Genomic DNA, 16,992 nt, shown 5'->3' on the forward strand with positions numbered 1-16,992 from the left:
GGACGTCCGCGGGGCCGCGGCTGCGCCCCGGGGCGCGGAGCCGCTCCCGGAAACCGTCCGAGCGCGCGAGCCTTCCCGGGAGGCGTCCGGGAGCCGAGCGCGCCGCCCGCGAGTTGGAGCGCCGGGGCCGCGCTTTCTGTTCTCTAGTTCCGTTCTGCTTGTTAGGGGGGCCGGGCGGCCGGGGAGGGGGGCTGCCTTTGACAGGCGCCTCGACGGGGGAGGGCCCGGGTGGTGCTGTCGCCGCAGGACACCCGATCCGAGGGCGTGAGAGCCCGACTGACGGAGGTCTCCTCAGGGGACCTCCGAGCGTGCTGGGGCTGCAGGTTTCCCCAAGGGCCGTGTGTGCGGGAAACAAAAATAACTGGTCTTTCTCGGTTTAAATGCCCTCGCCGCTTTCAATTGGCCATACAAATTGCCCATCGTCGTGTACTTTGGCGAGCTCTAAGCCGCCCGCTGGGTTTTATTCCACTTCGTAGTTGTTCGGTGGTGTATTGACGCAGCCGTGGCTCTCTGGGGACAAGATGTATGGCTGACCTGAAAATGGTGTTTTCTTTCCTTTGTTTTAGCCTTGATAAATTGAAATGCCTTGAGGAAGGTGAAGATCCCGAAGTCATCCCAGAGGATACGGAACTGGTGACTTTGAGGTTGGGATGATTTTGCTTTGGTTATGTTATGTTATTTATTTGGGGAGTGTCTTGTTTGGAGACAGGGTCTCCCTCTGCTGCTCAGGCTGGCCACAAACTCATTATGTAGCCCAGGCAGATCTTGAACTTTCGGTGATCCTCCTGCCTCAGCCTCCTCAGTGGCAAGGATGTTGCTTATTTAATTTTTGGTATCAGAGCCCAACCCAGGGCCTTGTACATGCTAACCCCTACTGAATTACACTGCCATTCCATGTGGTAGTTAAACTTGGTTTTGAACATTACATTTTGAAAATTTGGAAGTATAGTATGCTTCTCCATATGCCCGTCCCTTAAGTTCAACTGTTTTTAATATTTGGCCCTATTTTCCTTATCTGGATAAGTATGAGATGCAGCTGTCTTTTTCTCTTGCAGTACTGTCCAGTAATCGTAAGCATCATAATAATTTATCCTTAAGTAGTCCAACATAGAACTCCTAAAAGCATTTTGCTGGATAATCTGGTTGGTATTATTAGACTTAAAAGTAAAAATTTTCAACCTCATAGCCAATCCATATTCACATTTGTACACCTATTTTTTTAAAGAAAAGGGTCTTTGTATTAAACTACATTTCCTGCCCTTTTCATTGTTTCTTTTGAGTCAGGGTCTAAAGTCACTGCATTTCCTGGGCTAGACTTGAGCCTGCTGTCTTCCTGCTCAGCCTGTCTGTGCTGGAACCTCAGGCCTGCGCCACCATGTCTGGCTTGTGTTTACTTTGAATGTTTACAAAGGCAGAGTTAATCTACTTAGATTTGGGGTGTAAGCTAATATTCTGGTGGTGTTTCTCTGTGGAAAAGGGCCAGTTTTGCTTTTGTTTTTTAATTTTTCATCATTGACAGTTTCATATTTTTGTACAGCAGTATAAAAATGAATCAGTAGAAAAAAATCAAACACAGAGTAAGTCCAGTATTGCTGTGAAATTCAGTAGGCAGAAAAGATACCGTCAAAGTGTAAAGAAAATTTCTAAATGCTTAATCTCATTTTCTTGCATGTTGGGTAACAGCTCACAGAGATACTACTCTGCCAGCCACATTTTGAGGAGGGTTGCTGTGTGACAGACCGTAGAGAACTTGCGTGTATAAGGATGAAATGTGTACTTTTGGCTTACAGTCCACTGGCTTTGTACCTTCTCAGCTGTGTTCTGTCACCCAGAGCCCACCCTTCTGCCCTCCTCCTCTCATCCTGACCTTGGTTTTCTTTCATAATAGCTAGCAAATTTATTCCTGATTTGCACCACAGACATTAACATTAGCAACATCTGGAGTGCTAGGAAGTGTTCCTGTCTCCCCAGGTCCTGTCTTTTCTTCTTCTAACTTACCTACAGTGCTAAGCCTTCCACATATCCCAGGTCTGCTTTTCCAGATTGATTTTCAGCCACTTTTTCAAGTGGCTCAGGATGTGCATGTCCTCTGCATCCTTAAGATTGTTCAGATTTCCACCATCGCCTCTCTTCAGAATCTCTGCTCACACGGTGGGTCTGAAGTGAGCTTTAGGGCTCCCTGAAAGTCATACTTGTCCTTGAGTCTGCCCTGTTGTGTGGCCTCAGTGAGTGTCTTATAACTGTTGTTGCTCAGTTAGATTTGCCTAAGATGTGGATCTGAGTTGGAATTTGCTTGAGATCTTCCTCTGTCCCTCAGGCTGAGGTCCTGAGTCCTTCGGCGCTTCCCAGCGGCTCTGTGGGAGGGGTCTTACTGATCTGTAGCTTCCCGTGAAATGGGCCAGCCTGACTGCACTTGGTTTCAGCTCCTGAACATGTGTTCTCACTTGAGCACTTTTGAAATCTTTTTTTTTTTTTTTTCTTTCAGAACTGGGGATTGAACTCAGGCCCTTGCGCTTGCCAGGCAAGTGCTTATTCCACTGAGCTATCTCCCCGGCCCCTTTTGAAATCTTTTGATCCCAGGAATAGTAAGTTGTTACCTACTACCTGTTTCCTAAAAGCTGCAGCTCCTTTGTAATCACTAGCAATTTTAGTTTATTTTACTTATTCTGCTCACTTCTGTAGGCAAGAAAAGGAGAACTACAAAATTAGAGGATTTGCAACTCTTATTCCATGATTAAAACTCTAGCTTTTAAAAAACTGAGCTCTTAATAGCGTGTCTACGCTTTGCTAGAATGACAGAGGACTGTAAGTTGGGAATCATGCAAATTACTACCACCACTTCCAGGTATTACGAAAATAAACAGGCAAAAATAAAATCCAAGGAGAATTTATTGTAGAAAACCAGGAAGCAACTGTTTATACAGGTCAGTTTGTAAGACTACTTCCTTCTCTCCAGAAAATAACCAGGAAACAAGAAAATCTATGTTTACACTCCAGACAGAATTAACTGTAGCCAAACAAAACATTTGACGATATGAAAACATCTTAAGTTAGAATTTTTTTTTTAAATTTTATTTATTTGTGTGTGTGTGTGTGTGTATGTGTGTGTGTGTGTGGCCAGCTCAGCCCACCAGGGGGCTGGGCTGGCTGGCATGTGGTGCTGGGGAATTGAACCGCGGTCCCTGTGCTTTAGCTTAGCTTGTTCTAGGTAAGTGCTTTAGACCACTAAGCCATCTCACCAGCCCTTAAGTTAGAAATTTTAAAACAAAGTGGAAATGATAAAGGAGAAATGAAAATAAAATTTATGAAGTAGAAGAAAGAAATAGGAGAAAAGACAAGATAAATTATATAAGTAAATAAATTATGATGGATTTAAAAGGCAGTAAAAAAATAAATAAAATAAAATAAAAATAAAAGGCAGTAAAAAAAAAGGCAGAAGGCAACTGAAAGAATTGGAAAGGACATTTAAAAAGGAAAGTTAAGGGCTGGTCAAATAGCTCAGTGAATTAAAGCACCTGCAAGCAGGTGCAGGGGCTGGGGGTTCCATCTCCAGACTTGCTCCGGGGTCCCCGCCCCCGGGGTGCACTGAGCCAGTGATTGAGACTGGGTCTGGTGGTACGCACCTGTAATCCCAACTCTTGGGAGGCTGTAATCAGGCAGATCACTATGAGTCTGATCTGTAGTGAGACCCCGAGCACCCTGTAGACCCTTCCCTAAAATGCAGAAAAAAATAAAGTAAAATGAATCAGAAAGTATTGGGAATGGAAGATAGGCAAAGAACATAGAGACTGTCAGGAAAATGAAGGTGTGGAGCAGAATTAATATTTTAAAATGCAACCAAAAGTTTTCAAAGCTAGATGTGGTAGTGCAGACCTGTAATCCCTGCACTTGGGAGGCTGAGATAGGATCGCCCAAAATTCTATATCAGCCTGAACTACACAGGGAGAATCTGTCCCAAAAAGCCCCAAAAATCTAGGAGTAGAAAAAACTAGATCTGGAACTTGAAAGGCTTCCTGGGTACCTGCAAAAATTAACAGACATGTCCACTTTGAGAGACAGCTTAATGAAGCTGTCACATTTCAGAAAAAAAGGTAAAGTCATCAAGCCCTCTGAGCAGAAAGAATAGCTAAAGGAAAGGCAATTTCCACAAAGCATTGTTGCGAAGCTGGCTTAGAAAACAGGGCTACAGTGTAGCATCCTCTTTCTGGGAAAACTCAAGGTGTGAACAGAATTTTGTGTCCAGTTAGTTGCCATATCCTTCAAGTGTCAAAGCGCTAGGAAAAATAGCACAAAACACCTTTAAATATGCAAGAATGAGGATCATTCCTGTACCGCTGCCATTTCAGATTGATGGCTCAGAAATTTTCGGCAGACATCTAACGTACAAGTTTATATATTGTAACAGAGTATAATGCTACAGCTAGAAAGGTGGGAGGAGAAAAGAGGCTTGCTCAGGTGTAGGCAGTGGGAAGCTTGTGCATAACACTGAGAAGAAAAGAATTCTGCAAAGGAGATAATAAAAATGGGAGCTGCCCATCATGGCTCCTGCTTGGAATCAGCCCTGTGGGAGGTTGAGGCATGAAGCTCGCAAGCCCAGGCCCTACCAGGCAGCTGAGCCGCTCAATTTACTGAGACCTTGCCTCAGATAAGAGCTAAGAAGTACTGGAAATGTAGCTCAACGTCAAGGCCCTAGGTTCAATCCCTGGTACCACAAAACACAGAGTAAATAAGGGTTTTTAAATAACCAGAGCAACTAACAGAAAAAAAGAGGAATGACCAACCTCCTTTCCAACTAATACTTTCTCAACTTTTTTCTTTTTAGACAGGGTATCTGTTATCCAGCTTGGTCTCAAACTCCTGAGCTTAAGTAATCTTTGTGTTAGCCTCCCCAGTGCTAGGGCTGTGGTCCCAGACTACCCAGCTCTCTTTTCCAGTTTCTAAACAGTAAATAGGAAGGGGCTAGGGAGATGGCTCAGTAGAAAAAATGCTTCCCTGGCAAGCACAAGGGTCTGAGTTCAAGCCCCGCTTCCCCCAAAAAGAAAAAAAAAAAACAATAACTAGGAAAATGCATCCCATAATATAGCTAACAACAAAATATGTATAATTAGAAATATAGCAGTTGTGGTGACACATGCCTGTAATCCCAAGCACTCTGGAGGCTGAGGCAGGAAGATCATTATAAATTTGAAATCAGTTTGGGCTAAATGTGTGTTCAAAGTCAGCCTGGACAACATAGCAAGACCCTGTCTCAAAAAAAATAAGTAAAATAAGAAAAATGTATATTTTATATATCTCTATATATATCCAAACAGATAGAAAAATAGATAGACTGAATCTAAAATATGTTTTAAAACCTATTAACCTTTTAGAATGAGAAAGGCATATATAAGTGTGACTCAGATTTAAAAACATTAATAAGGAGTTGGGTAAAAAGTATAAATGGAAACATAAAAACATTAGTCCCAATGCTCTAAGGCCTTCAAGGAAAAAATTCTTACTTTTATGAAGCAAATACGATACTGTTGCTTAATCTATATTGGAACAGTAAAGTGAGTGAAAATTTGATGCCAGTATTAGTCAGTACTAAGTATCAGGTAATTTAAATCCATATTTAGAAAAGGTATCATACCAAGTGCTATATTCTAGAAATGGAAGATATTGAAGACATCAGTGAACATAATGTAGCGTGGCGCTGGGGAGGTAGCTTGGCGGTCTAAGCACCTGCCTGGCAAACGGAAGGACCCTTGTTTGATCCCTGGTGCTGCATGTTGTGCCAGCCCAACTCCAGGTGGTGCACATCTGTAATCCCAGCACTGGGGAGGCTGAGACACGAGTCTGAGCTGTGTACTGAGACCCTGTACCAAATAAGTAAATAAAGATTGTTTAAAAATAAAAGAAAAATAATGTAGCGCATGAATCTAAAGAGCAGATCATTGGATTACTTCAGATGTTGAAAGGACTCTAGCGAAATTCACCCATTTATTATAAAAACACACAGGAAATAGAAATGGGTCAAACACCATTCTGACAAGATAAAATACGTGTAACTTACGTTTTAGGCCTTTTTTTGAGACAGGGACTCCATGTGCAGTTCAGCATGCCCTTGAACCTGCCGTGATCCCCTGTGCAGCGCCAGGGTGCTGGGATTGCAGCTGTGCAAGTACCCCCCACTAACTTAGCTTTCAAGTCAGTATCTTACTCAGTGGAGAAGCGGTGCAGCCAGCGGCACTGAGAACCGGAGGAAGGCAGGCGCACTCATTAGCTTACTGCTGTGCAGCGTTGTCCTCCAGTAGGCGCTAGTCCTGCACTTCACTAGGGATGTGACAGTAGGGAAAGAAAGAAAAACTCAATGAACAGACTTCCAGCGTCAGAAGAAATTAATACTAATACTAATTTAAACAAGGTAATTTAGAAGTGGGGATACAGGTCAGTGGTAAAGTATACTTCTGTATTGGGGTAAAGGCCCATCATTTGATCTGAAGCTGTACTTCCCCCAAAAAAGAAAATAATTTACTGAAATTGATGGGTACAAAATTGATATGTAAAAAACAGTAGCTTTAGGTGAGCATGGTATGTATATGTGTATTTCCAGCTGCTGGGGAGGCTGAGGGAGGAAGATTGCAAATTTCTGTCTTGCATTGGCAGTTTAGAAAGGCCCAGTCTCGAAAGAGATCTGGGTGTGATGGTCCATGCCTGTAATCCCAGCGCTCAGGAGGGATGGCAAGCTCAAGACCAGCCTGGGTTTAGTGGCTTAGTAAGACCCTGTCTCAAAGTGAAGAGGGTTGGGGCTGTGTGGTCAGTGCAGGGGCCTTGGGTTCAGTCTCGCTTTCTGAATGAATAAATGGGTGGGCATGTACTAGAAGAGTTGAACACATTGGGAGATAGTCGCTGTTCTTGGGCAGGAAGTCCAGATGTTTTAATGGGTCAGTTTTTCCTGATTTTATTTATAGATTCATTATAATCCCAATGTATTATATCAGTTATGGAGATAGACAAATTAAAAATAAAGTTCATATACAAAATAACTAAGAATGACTGTGATAACTTGGATAGGGTAGGAGTTAATAGGGAGCAGTATTGGTAGGGTTTTTTGGTTAAGGGATTGAACTCAGGGCCTTACACTTGGTAGGCAAGACAAGCCTTCTACCACTGAGCTACACTCCCAGCCATGGAGAGCAGTACTTTTTTTTTCTTTTTTTAATGTATTTAGTACAGGGTCTCACTACACAGATCAGACTCAGTGATCCTCCTGTTTTCAGCCTCCCAGGTGCTGGGATTATAGGCGTGTACCACCATGCCCAGTTTCAGTCACTGTCTCAGTGCACCCCAGGGGCTGGGCCAGCACGGCACACCAAGGATCGAACCCTGGTCCCTGCATCTGCCTAAGCAGGCGCTTTAATCCACTGAGCTACTGGCCCAGAGAGTAGTACTTTTTTTTTTTTTGAGTAGTACTTTTCTCAGGCATTAAAATGTGCATGAAAGTCCTAAGGACTGAAATACTTGTGAAAATTGAGTAAGACAGTACACAGGAATAAACTCTAAAGAAATAAGAGATAAAAGGATAGAGAATAGGGCCAGAGAGATAGCTCAGCGGTCTAAGCACCTGCCTGGCAAGTGCAAGTAACAGGGTTCAATCCCCAGTACTGCATGCTGTCACACTGAGCTGGCCACTGAGCTGACCAGGCATGGTGGCCCACAACTGTAATCCCAACACTGGGGAGGCTAAAACAGGAGGAATTCTGAAACTTAGCTGCATCTTGAGACCCTCTGCCAAATACATTTAAAAAAAAATTGTAGAGAACCAAACATATGAGCATTGATGTAATAAAACTGATTCAAATCCAGGGAATTCTTTTCCAGGTGGCTCGGACTCAGGGTCAGTCACTGAGCTATATTCCCAAACCTAGAGACAGCTTTTACAGACTGGGTAATCTGATTGTTTAATGAAGTTTGCTTGGCAGCAAAACAGAACAGGGCTGGTGAGATAGCTCAGCAGAATAAAGCACCTGCTTAGGCAAGCGTGGAGACCATGGTTCGATCCCCGGCACCACATACCTGGCCAGCCCTGTCCTCAGGGCAGGCTGAGCTGGCCAGAGTCCAGGTGTAGTGCCACACGCCTGTAATCCCAGCACTGGGCAGGCTGAAAGCAGGAGGATCACTATGAGACCGAGCCGCATAGTGTGACCCTGTAACCATCAATTACATTAAAAAAAAAAAAACAAAAAAACAGAGAACAACCATAAGCAAGGTCAAAATGAAGCAGGAAACCTCAGGAGTTTTAGGAATAAAGAAGAGTGTATTCTGTTGGTGTCTCAGTAAGAGAATAACATCTCTAGAGCCAGCACAAAGCTTTGTTTCTGTTTTGTTAGTGTTTTTTTTTTTCCTATGGGCAGGTTTTCATTGGAAATGAGCACTAAGTGAGGTTACAGAAGCAGAGCAGGGATTGGGAGGGCGAGCAGAGACCAAGAAGAAGGGGGAACTTGCCCAAGCTCTCGGAGTCGCTCTTCGGAGTGGCCGTGCCCGGAAGCTGTGCCCACAGCCAGCAGCATAGCTGGGGTCGTAACCTGCAGTCTCCTCAGGGAGCGCAGCTCTGCGCTTAACCTATAGTTGCCCAGTTCCACCCCAGGAGGTGGTTTCTTCTCAGAAAGACTACTTTTGAGTAGAACTTTTCTCAGGCATTAAAATGTGCTTGAAAGTTGTGGGGACTGAAACACTTTGCCAAACTTGGAGAAAATTTGTATAATATATGGCACAGGGGGGTTAACGTATAAGGAACTTTTAAAGTTGAGGGCAGGTTTGGCCAACCAGCTCAGTGGATTAAAGCACCTGCAAGCAGGGGCCAGGGCTTTGTTCCCTGCGCCTGCCATACTGGCCCCACCCTAGCGGCACGTTGAGACTGCGATCGAGAAGGCATGGTGGCGCACACCTGTAATCCCAGCTTTTGGGAGGCTTTCAGCGGGCAAATCCCCTGAACAACCTGTAGACTCTTTCCTAAAACACAAAAAAAGTTGAGGGGAAAACCAAGTGGGAAAATGGGGAAAAGGCATAGACCAATAATTTATGAAAATAAGAGCTGGAGGTGTAGCTCAGTGGTAGAACATTTGTCTGCTGCACTCGAGGGTTCAGGCGATGCATCAAACACACAATTTTAAGATGACACGAATATCAAAAAGTGCCAGCACACTCATAATTAGAAATGAAAATTAAAACTATATTGAATTCCCTTGGCTCACCCATCAGAGTAGCACAAATTTAAAAATGTGTATTCTGAAAAGGCCATGGGAAGCAGGTGCTTTCAGATACTACCGATGAGACCACGGTGGTACAACTGTGTTCTTGGGGAAGGCTGCGCCTTGCAGTATCGTTTGCAGCTGAAACTACTTGAACTTGCCTGTGTGTAGGCGAGCAGTGAGCACACCGGGGCATCCATGCAGCAGAGTATGCTGCAGCTTGCTGAGTAGGAGGCGGGTGAGCACAGAGGGACCTGCGTGACACAGCAGTGTATGCAGGGTCCTGAAATACATGCTCACTGTGTAAGAAAGAAGCTGAGACTTTCATCTGCAAGTTGTCATTTTGCAAAAATGGACCTTGACCCTTCAGATATGTTCCTTTGCCAACTGTGCCAGTGAAGGTAGATGGAGAGCCCCTGCAGTGCAGGCAGGACATTGCGTCCGCATCTGACATACTGGCTCCAGTCACTGCCCTGCGGTCTGGCCGCCTCCAGCTTTCCCTCCCACCCATTCTCTGAACAGCTTTTCCAGGCACCCTGGAGGGTGGCTTTCTAGCAAGTTCCACTGCTACAGCACCATAGCCGTTTTGGTGAGCCAGTCCTTTCCAGTGGGTCTGGACTTGAGCATCCGCCCTCAGCCCCAGGGTAGGGCACACCTCACTCTGCCCTCAGCCCCAGGGTGGGGCCACCTCACTCCGCCCTCAGCCCCAGGGTGGGGTGTGCCTTACATTGTTTCTGTTTACCCCTGAGCAAGGGATCCAGCCACTTGTTTTTTTGTTTTTGTTTTGTGAAATAAGGTCTTGGTATATATAGTAGGTCAGACTGGCCTTAAACTCACCATGTAGCTGAGGCTAAGTGCTGGGGTTGTAGGCGTGCACCACCAGGCTTCCAGGCCTCCTTAATTCCCAGGTGGACTAGAACTTGCCGTCCTACTACAGCCTTCCAGAGTGCTGGGATACAGGTATGCACCCAGTTTCCTTTTACTTACTTATTCATGTATTTAGTACAGGGTCTCACTACAGATTGGATTTGTACTGATCCTCCTGTTTTCAGCCTCCCAAGTGCTGGGATTATAGGCACGTGCCACCATGCCCAGTCTCAATGGCTGTCTCAGCATGCCCTGGGGGTGGGGCTGGGGCTGGGGGCAGGGGCAGCTCTGGCAGGCAGGCTAGGGATCAAACCCCTGTTCCCTGAGTCTCCTGAACCAGGTGTTTTAATCCATTGAGCTATCTAGCTGGCCCTTCCTTCTTTGCTAATACCTCGTTACTCTAACCTCTACTAAAATGAGTAATCTTTTTTTAATGATTATTTATTTATTTATTTATTTATTTATTTATTTGGTACAGGGTCTTGCTACATAGCTCGCACTCGTAGTGATTGCTATCTCAGTCTCCCTGGCACTGAGATTACAAGCGCATGCCTCTCGTGGCCAGCACGGTATGTGGTACAAAGGATGAAACCCAGGTCCTTATGCTTGCCAGGCATGCGCTTGACCACCAAGCTATCTTACTAGCCCAAATATGAGTAATTCTTTAGACCAAGCTTTCTTAATTACTGTTCAGTGTTTTCCTAATTGAACTCAGTGATAGAAAAGGAGGGTAAAATACACATCTGTACATTTGAACAAGAGAAGTGAACTATAAACCAAAACTGGTGGTTGTTGACCAAGAGGCATGAGTAGAAAGAAGAGTGAATAGGAACAAAGAGCTTGGTACTTCGGGCTCTTAGAACCTGAGTGGTGTTTCACACACCTTCCACATACCCTGACACTAATCAGACAAAACCAAGCAGGACGTGTGTAGGGGAACTGAAAGTGCAATACAAAAACTAGTACGTGAGGGGTAGGGCTGTAGGGCAGAAGGAGTGTGTAGTCCCTGCTTCCATGGGGCAGGAAAGGAGCAGCTAGCCTGGCTGTAAGCATGCCTTAGTAGTAATGTTGTAACACTGGAGAATAAATTCTGTGTAAGCTGCTATTCTCATAGGAGATAGATTAGCATTTGTGCAACTGCTTTTATGTGTTTACTAGAATCAAACAAGGGTGCCAGTCATATGAGAGCTAGGTTTATCATTTTTGGAGAAAGAAGTTATAAACAAGGAAAGGTTGAAGGCTTCGGTTGTTAAGTCTGTGGTTTTTAGTTTGAGATAATAAATCCCAGTGGTCAGTGTGGCCCACACTTGTAATCCCAGCACTGGGAGGCTGAAGCAGGAGGCTCTCTGCAAATTTGAGACCAGCCTTGGCTTCAAAGTGAGTTCAAGGCCAGCCTAAACTGCATAATGAGACAAAAAAAAAAAAAGAAAAGAAAACAGAAAAAAATCAAAATAAACTCATGGTTTAAAATGTATAATAAAAATACAGTTACTTGCACGTACAGGAGCTAGTATACATGTGTGTCTCCTGCCTTCTTTCTTGGCTCAGAGATGTAGGAGCAGTGGCCACAATAATGAAAATGCCTAGTTCTCCAGTAAAGGAACTAGTTAACTCCAGATTCAAATTAGGAAAAATATAGGATGAACCTTGGGTATTTTGTGGTTGAAAAAGTAAGAAAATGCTCAAAAAATAATAAAAAAGATGGAGGGAGGGCTGCTGAATGTACAGAAGCCACCCTGAAGGAATTGCCGATGACCAAAGCTGGAACGGTTTAAACAACAAAGTTTTGATGGCTTTAGTTTTTATTTAACCCATAGGATAAATGTGTACTAATGTAAGAATGAGTTGATACTAATATAAATGATCAAATAAGTGGGTAGAGTTAGGTTTTCCTCATAATGCAGTTCCTATGAATGAATGGAGGAGGAGGGCGCTAGAGTCATTGTGGGCATATACCCAAGTAACGTAACATTGAGGGCAAAATTCTGGTGTGAAAAGTTGGAGGAGAAACAAGGTTTGCTTTGTTCAGTGTTCTCTCCTCCACAGCATTTTTCAGGAGATTTTTTTTTTTTTTTTTTTTTTTTTTTTTTTTTTTTTGCTGGCTCAGGATGCCTTAAGGGCAGGTCTGGTAAGGCGTGAGGATCTGGGGATTGAACCACAGAATCCTGAGCCTGACTGCTTTGCTTAAGGAGGCATTTAAACAACTGAGCTAATGGGCAGGCCTCCCTTTTTCAAGTTCAGATAAAAGAAAGTCTGTTTTAGCAGAAAAGCATGGTGGACAGGAACTTAACTGAGGTAACATATCACACCTCATGGACCTCTCAAAATGGTACACCGAGAAAGAAATCATTCTTGGGGTGTCCTTGCCAGAAAGGCCTCGTTGGCCCCAGTCATGAGAAAACAATAAAACCCAAGTTAAAGGACATTCTACAAGTTGATGGGAGCTCTTTAAGTGTCAAGAACGTGAAAGACAGCCTGGGAACAGGCCGACTGTAGGGTACAGAGAAAAAATAAGCTAAAGATAAAGGCATTAAATTAAAAATTGTGTAAAATTATTGTAATATTAATGCTGTTCTTCATCTGTGTGATCATATAGGATATTAATGTAAGGAAAAACACATATAACTTTGTATTACTTTTGCCATTTTAATTCTACAATTGGTCTAAAATAGGAAGTTAGATACTAAAGATGCTTTGAAGCCCCAGGAAAGAATGTTGAACTTTGATTTTTCATGTACCTTGAACAGGGCTAGAAAAAGGTTCTTGGAACATCGAGAAGAAACCATAACAATAGATCGTGCCTGCAGGCAAGAAACGTTTGCTTATGAGATGGTAAGAGTCACATCTTTCATCTTTCACCTTTGACCTTTGTTCCCAGGAGAGTAAGCTGTTACTGGCTGAGTGATAATTTCATGGCAACTTTATATTGTGCTCAGTTGAAAAAGAAAACTCCCCTGGGACTGGGAGCTGGGTAGAGCGAAGGTCCCACAGAGCTTCAGGCTCTGTGGATTTGACTCATCTCTGCCTTAGTTTTGGTTTTAGTTTGATTTCGCCCTCTCAGTCATAGGCTTTTTGGCCACCCTTTTCCTGGTCTTTTTATTGGCAAATTTAGCTCTCTCTATATAAGATAATCATCATCAAAGGGATTTTGCACCTGTATGTGTTTGTTCTGCTTTTGATTTTATTTTCACTGTGTGTGGGGGGGGGATAGTACTAGGAATCCAACTTAGGGTGCCCCACCCCTGAGCTGCACCAGCTGCTGTCCTCTTTTCATCCCCCTCAGCCTCCCTGCAACAGTCTGGGGTCACAGGGTGGACCACCATACCCACCATTTGGCTACATCCTAAATTCTGATTCATTACTTCTTGTTGTAAAACCCTAAGAAAAATTTAATATGCATATTGTGTTGGTTACTTTTCTCTCATTGTTGAGATAAAATACCTCATGCCCAGAATTAAGGTTTATTTAGCTCACAATTTACGGAGGTTTCAGTCCATACTTGGCTGGCTCCAAGGCAGTTGTGGCACGTGGTAGAGGAAGGCAGCAAAAGCAGCAAGAGCAAAAGTGGGGAGCAGCGTCAGAGAGCCAGCCTCTCCCTTCCCTACACTGTATGCAGGTGGTCTGCCCCAGGGCGGGTGCAGCGCTCACACCCACAATCCCAGCATTGGACCAAAAATCAATCAGAAAGTCTAGAAACCCACCCAGTCACTGCACGAGGCTTTGGGGGGACTGCTAGGCACAAGCCACATCAGATACTGAGTAATTAGGGGCTACTAGGTGTAATGGAGTCACAGGGTACTGCCTATCAAATTCTGGCAGGCACTTGACAGTATACAAGCTTGGTGTTATCTCACCTCTCCCATTTCCTCGTTGTGGTTGAGTTTACACTATATAAAATTATATTAACCACTTTAAAGTGTTTAGTCAAGTACATCACAATGCTGTTCAAACGTCACCACTCTTTCTAGACGTTTCTTCATCTCAAAGAAATTTATACCTACTAAGCAATAGTTCTAATTGCCATAGCCTCTGGCAGTGTGTATTTTACTTCCTCTTTCTATGAATTTGCCTATTCTGTTTTTTTTTCTTAGAAGTACATGTTTGCCGTACACAGTAGTTACAGTCATCATCAGTCAGTGTGTGTACAGAACACATCTGAGATCTTTTGTGTGTGTGTGTGGTACTGGGGATTGAACTCAGGACCCTGCGCTTGCCAGGCAGGCACTTGCTCTACTGAGCTATCTCCCGGCCCCACATCTGAGGTCTTTCATTATCTCCTTTCTTTTCCTTCTCTGTCCCCTCCTGTCACCTCTTGGTTCCTTCCCTTTTGCAAAAGATCTGACTCCGTATGTCCTGTGGCATACCTTTTATTTCATTCTTTATACTCTGAGTTTCTTGTATAAGAGAAGCTATGAAGTGTTCATTGTCTCACTTAATAAAGTGCACATGGACTCAGTGTGCATCTGTTTTCTTACAAATGACTCATGTTGATCCTTCTTTATAGCAGAGTAGTTTTCCATTGTATATAAATACCACATTTCATCCTTTGATCTCCTGATGACATGTAGGCCACTTCCAAGATTTAGCTGTTATGAGTAGTGCTGCTGTAAACACAGGTATGCTTGTGTCAATGTACTGTGATGTCTTTAACTCTTTCAGAAGGAAACCTAGAAGAGAAATACAGGAATCAAATGAAATTTCTAGTTTTATGTTTTGAAGAATATCTGTATTGATTTTTGCAGTGGTTGTACTAGTTTTATAGAATCCTAACAATGTAGAAGGGTTTCTTTTTCCCTACACCCTCACCAGCGTTTATGATTAGAGTTCTTGATGATAGCCACTCTTTCTGAAGAAAATCTCAGTGTTTTTTTTTATTTTTTTATCTTTTTGTGCCTGGCTCAGCCCTGGTGGGGCTGGCACACATGTGGTGCCAGGGATTGAACCATGATCCCTGCGCTTTGCCTAAGCTTGCCTAAGCAGGCGCTTTAGACTGCTGAGCTATCTTGCCGGCCCTCAGGGTTGTTTTAATTTGTATGCGATGTTGAACATTTTTTAATGGTTTTATTTGCCACTTGTACCTCTGAGAAGTGTCAGTTCGTTTCAGTTGGCCCATTTTTGATTGGGTCTTTTTTATTTTCAGGGGATCATATTTTTTTGAGTTCTTTATATATTCTATGTATTATTAGTGCTCTAAAGCTTAGCAGGCAAATGTTTCTTCCCCATTCTATATGTTGGGTCTTCACTTTGTTGGTTGTTTTCTTTGCTGCTCAGCTTTTTACTTTGATATCTCATTTGTTGATGCTCTTTCTTGTGCAGTTGCGATAATGTTCAGAAAATCTTTGCCTATGGCTATGTCTGTTAAGAGTTCTATATGTTTTATATTCCAGTGCATTAACTGTTTCTGTTTAACTATTTAGATCTCCAATGGATTTTGATTTTGTTTTAGTAAGTGCTGAGAGCTGTGGGCCTAGAGTCAGTCTTCTCTGTGTGTACATAGCCAATTTTTTAAGCACCATTGTTAAAGGGAATCTTTCTTTCCTCCAGTGTTTCCCTTGACAAAGAGCAAATGGCTTGAATGTACCTAGGGTTGTTTTTCCATCCTCTGGTTTGGTCCATTGATCCATGTGGCTGTTTTTGTACCAATACTATGCTGTTTTTATCATTGTAGCTTTGTAATATAATGTGAAATCCAGAATTGTGCTGCGTCCTGCTCTGCTCATGTTGCCTAGGATTGCTGTTGCTATTCTGAGTCTCCTTTTGTTCCGTATAAATTTGAGAGTTGTTTTTTCTATTTCTGTGCTGTTGATGTTTTGATTGGGATTAGTACGTAGGTTATTTTTAAATCTATGTATTAGTTTTTGAAGTATGGCCATTTTGACAGTAGTGATTGTCCAGGAACAGGAGCTGTCATTCCACTTATTTCTGGTACCACAAACAAACATCCAGTAAATTGGAGAAGCCAAAAGAAGTGGATCAATTCCTAGATGTGTATGAACTACCAAAACCGAATCAAAAATATAAAAAAAAACTGAAAAATCCATCACAAGCAGTAAAACTGAAGGGGTAATAAAAAAAAAAACTAACAACTACTCACAACTTAATTCAACTACAAAAAGCCCAGCTCTTCCTTCCTTCTTTCTTTTCTTTCTGTCTTTCTTTCGTTGTCCTGTATTTAGAATCCCAGGGTCTCACTACCAAGATCGGACTCGTAGTGATTCTCCTGTTTTCAGCTTCCCAGGTGCTGGGATTACAGGGGCGTCCCACCACGCTCAGTCTCAGTCACCATCTCGGCGCGCCCCACAGGTGGGGCCAGCTCATTCCATTTTCTGATGTCCTCTTTGATTTCCTTTTTCAGAGCACTAGTGTTGATATAGAGGTTTTGTACTTTTTAGGTTAATTCCTAAGTATTTAATTGTTCTTGAAAGGTACTGTGAATGGTATTCTTTTTCTAATTTCATTCCCAGTGGATTCATTATTAGTATATGGGAACACTACTGATATTTGTATGTTGATTTTGTATCCTGCTACCTTGCTGAATTTATTATTTCTAGAATTTTTTGGCCTTTTGTGTAAAGGATCATATTGTCTAAAAACAAGGATAGTTTGACTTTTTCTTTTCCTTATCATATCTCATTTATGTCTTCCTCTTGCCTGATTGCTGTGGCTGACTTAAATACTATCCGGAACAGAAGCAGTGAAAGTGGATGTCTGTCTTGTTCCTGATTTTAGAGACAAGGTTTTGCTTGTTATCATTAATAGAATGTTGGCAGTAGGTTTATCATAAATTGCTTTTATCAGATTGAGATATACGTCTTTCTGTACCTGTTTTTGTCTTTTTTTAATCATCAGTGAATGTTGAATTTTGTCAAAGCTTCTTTTTTTTTTTTTTTTTTTT

General features: G+C 42.9%; 1 protein-coding gene across 1 annotated transcript in view; it reads left to right on the forward strand.

The window, feature by feature from the left end:
- The window catches only part of Snapc3 (small nuclear RNA activating complex polypeptide 3), a 208,260-nt gene that overhangs the window by 166,125 nt on the left and 25,143 nt on the right, over positions 1-16,992 (forward strand). Inside the window, exons 3-4 of the mRNA XM_012514850.2 lie at positions 567-644; positions 12,845-12,929. Of these exons, the coding sequence (XP_012370304.1) occupies positions 567-644; positions 12,845-12,929 (163 nt within the window). The remainder of the gene's footprint in view (positions 1-566; positions 645-12,844; positions 12,930-16,992) is intronic.

This window comes from Octodon degus, unplaced genomic scaffold (assembly GCF_000260255.1).
Source record: "Octodon degus isolate 3935 unplaced genomic scaffold, OctDeg1.0 scaffold00044, whole genome shotgun sequence".
Lineage (NCBI taxonomy): Eukaryota > Metazoa > Chordata > Mammalia > Rodentia > Octodontidae > Octodon > Octodon degus.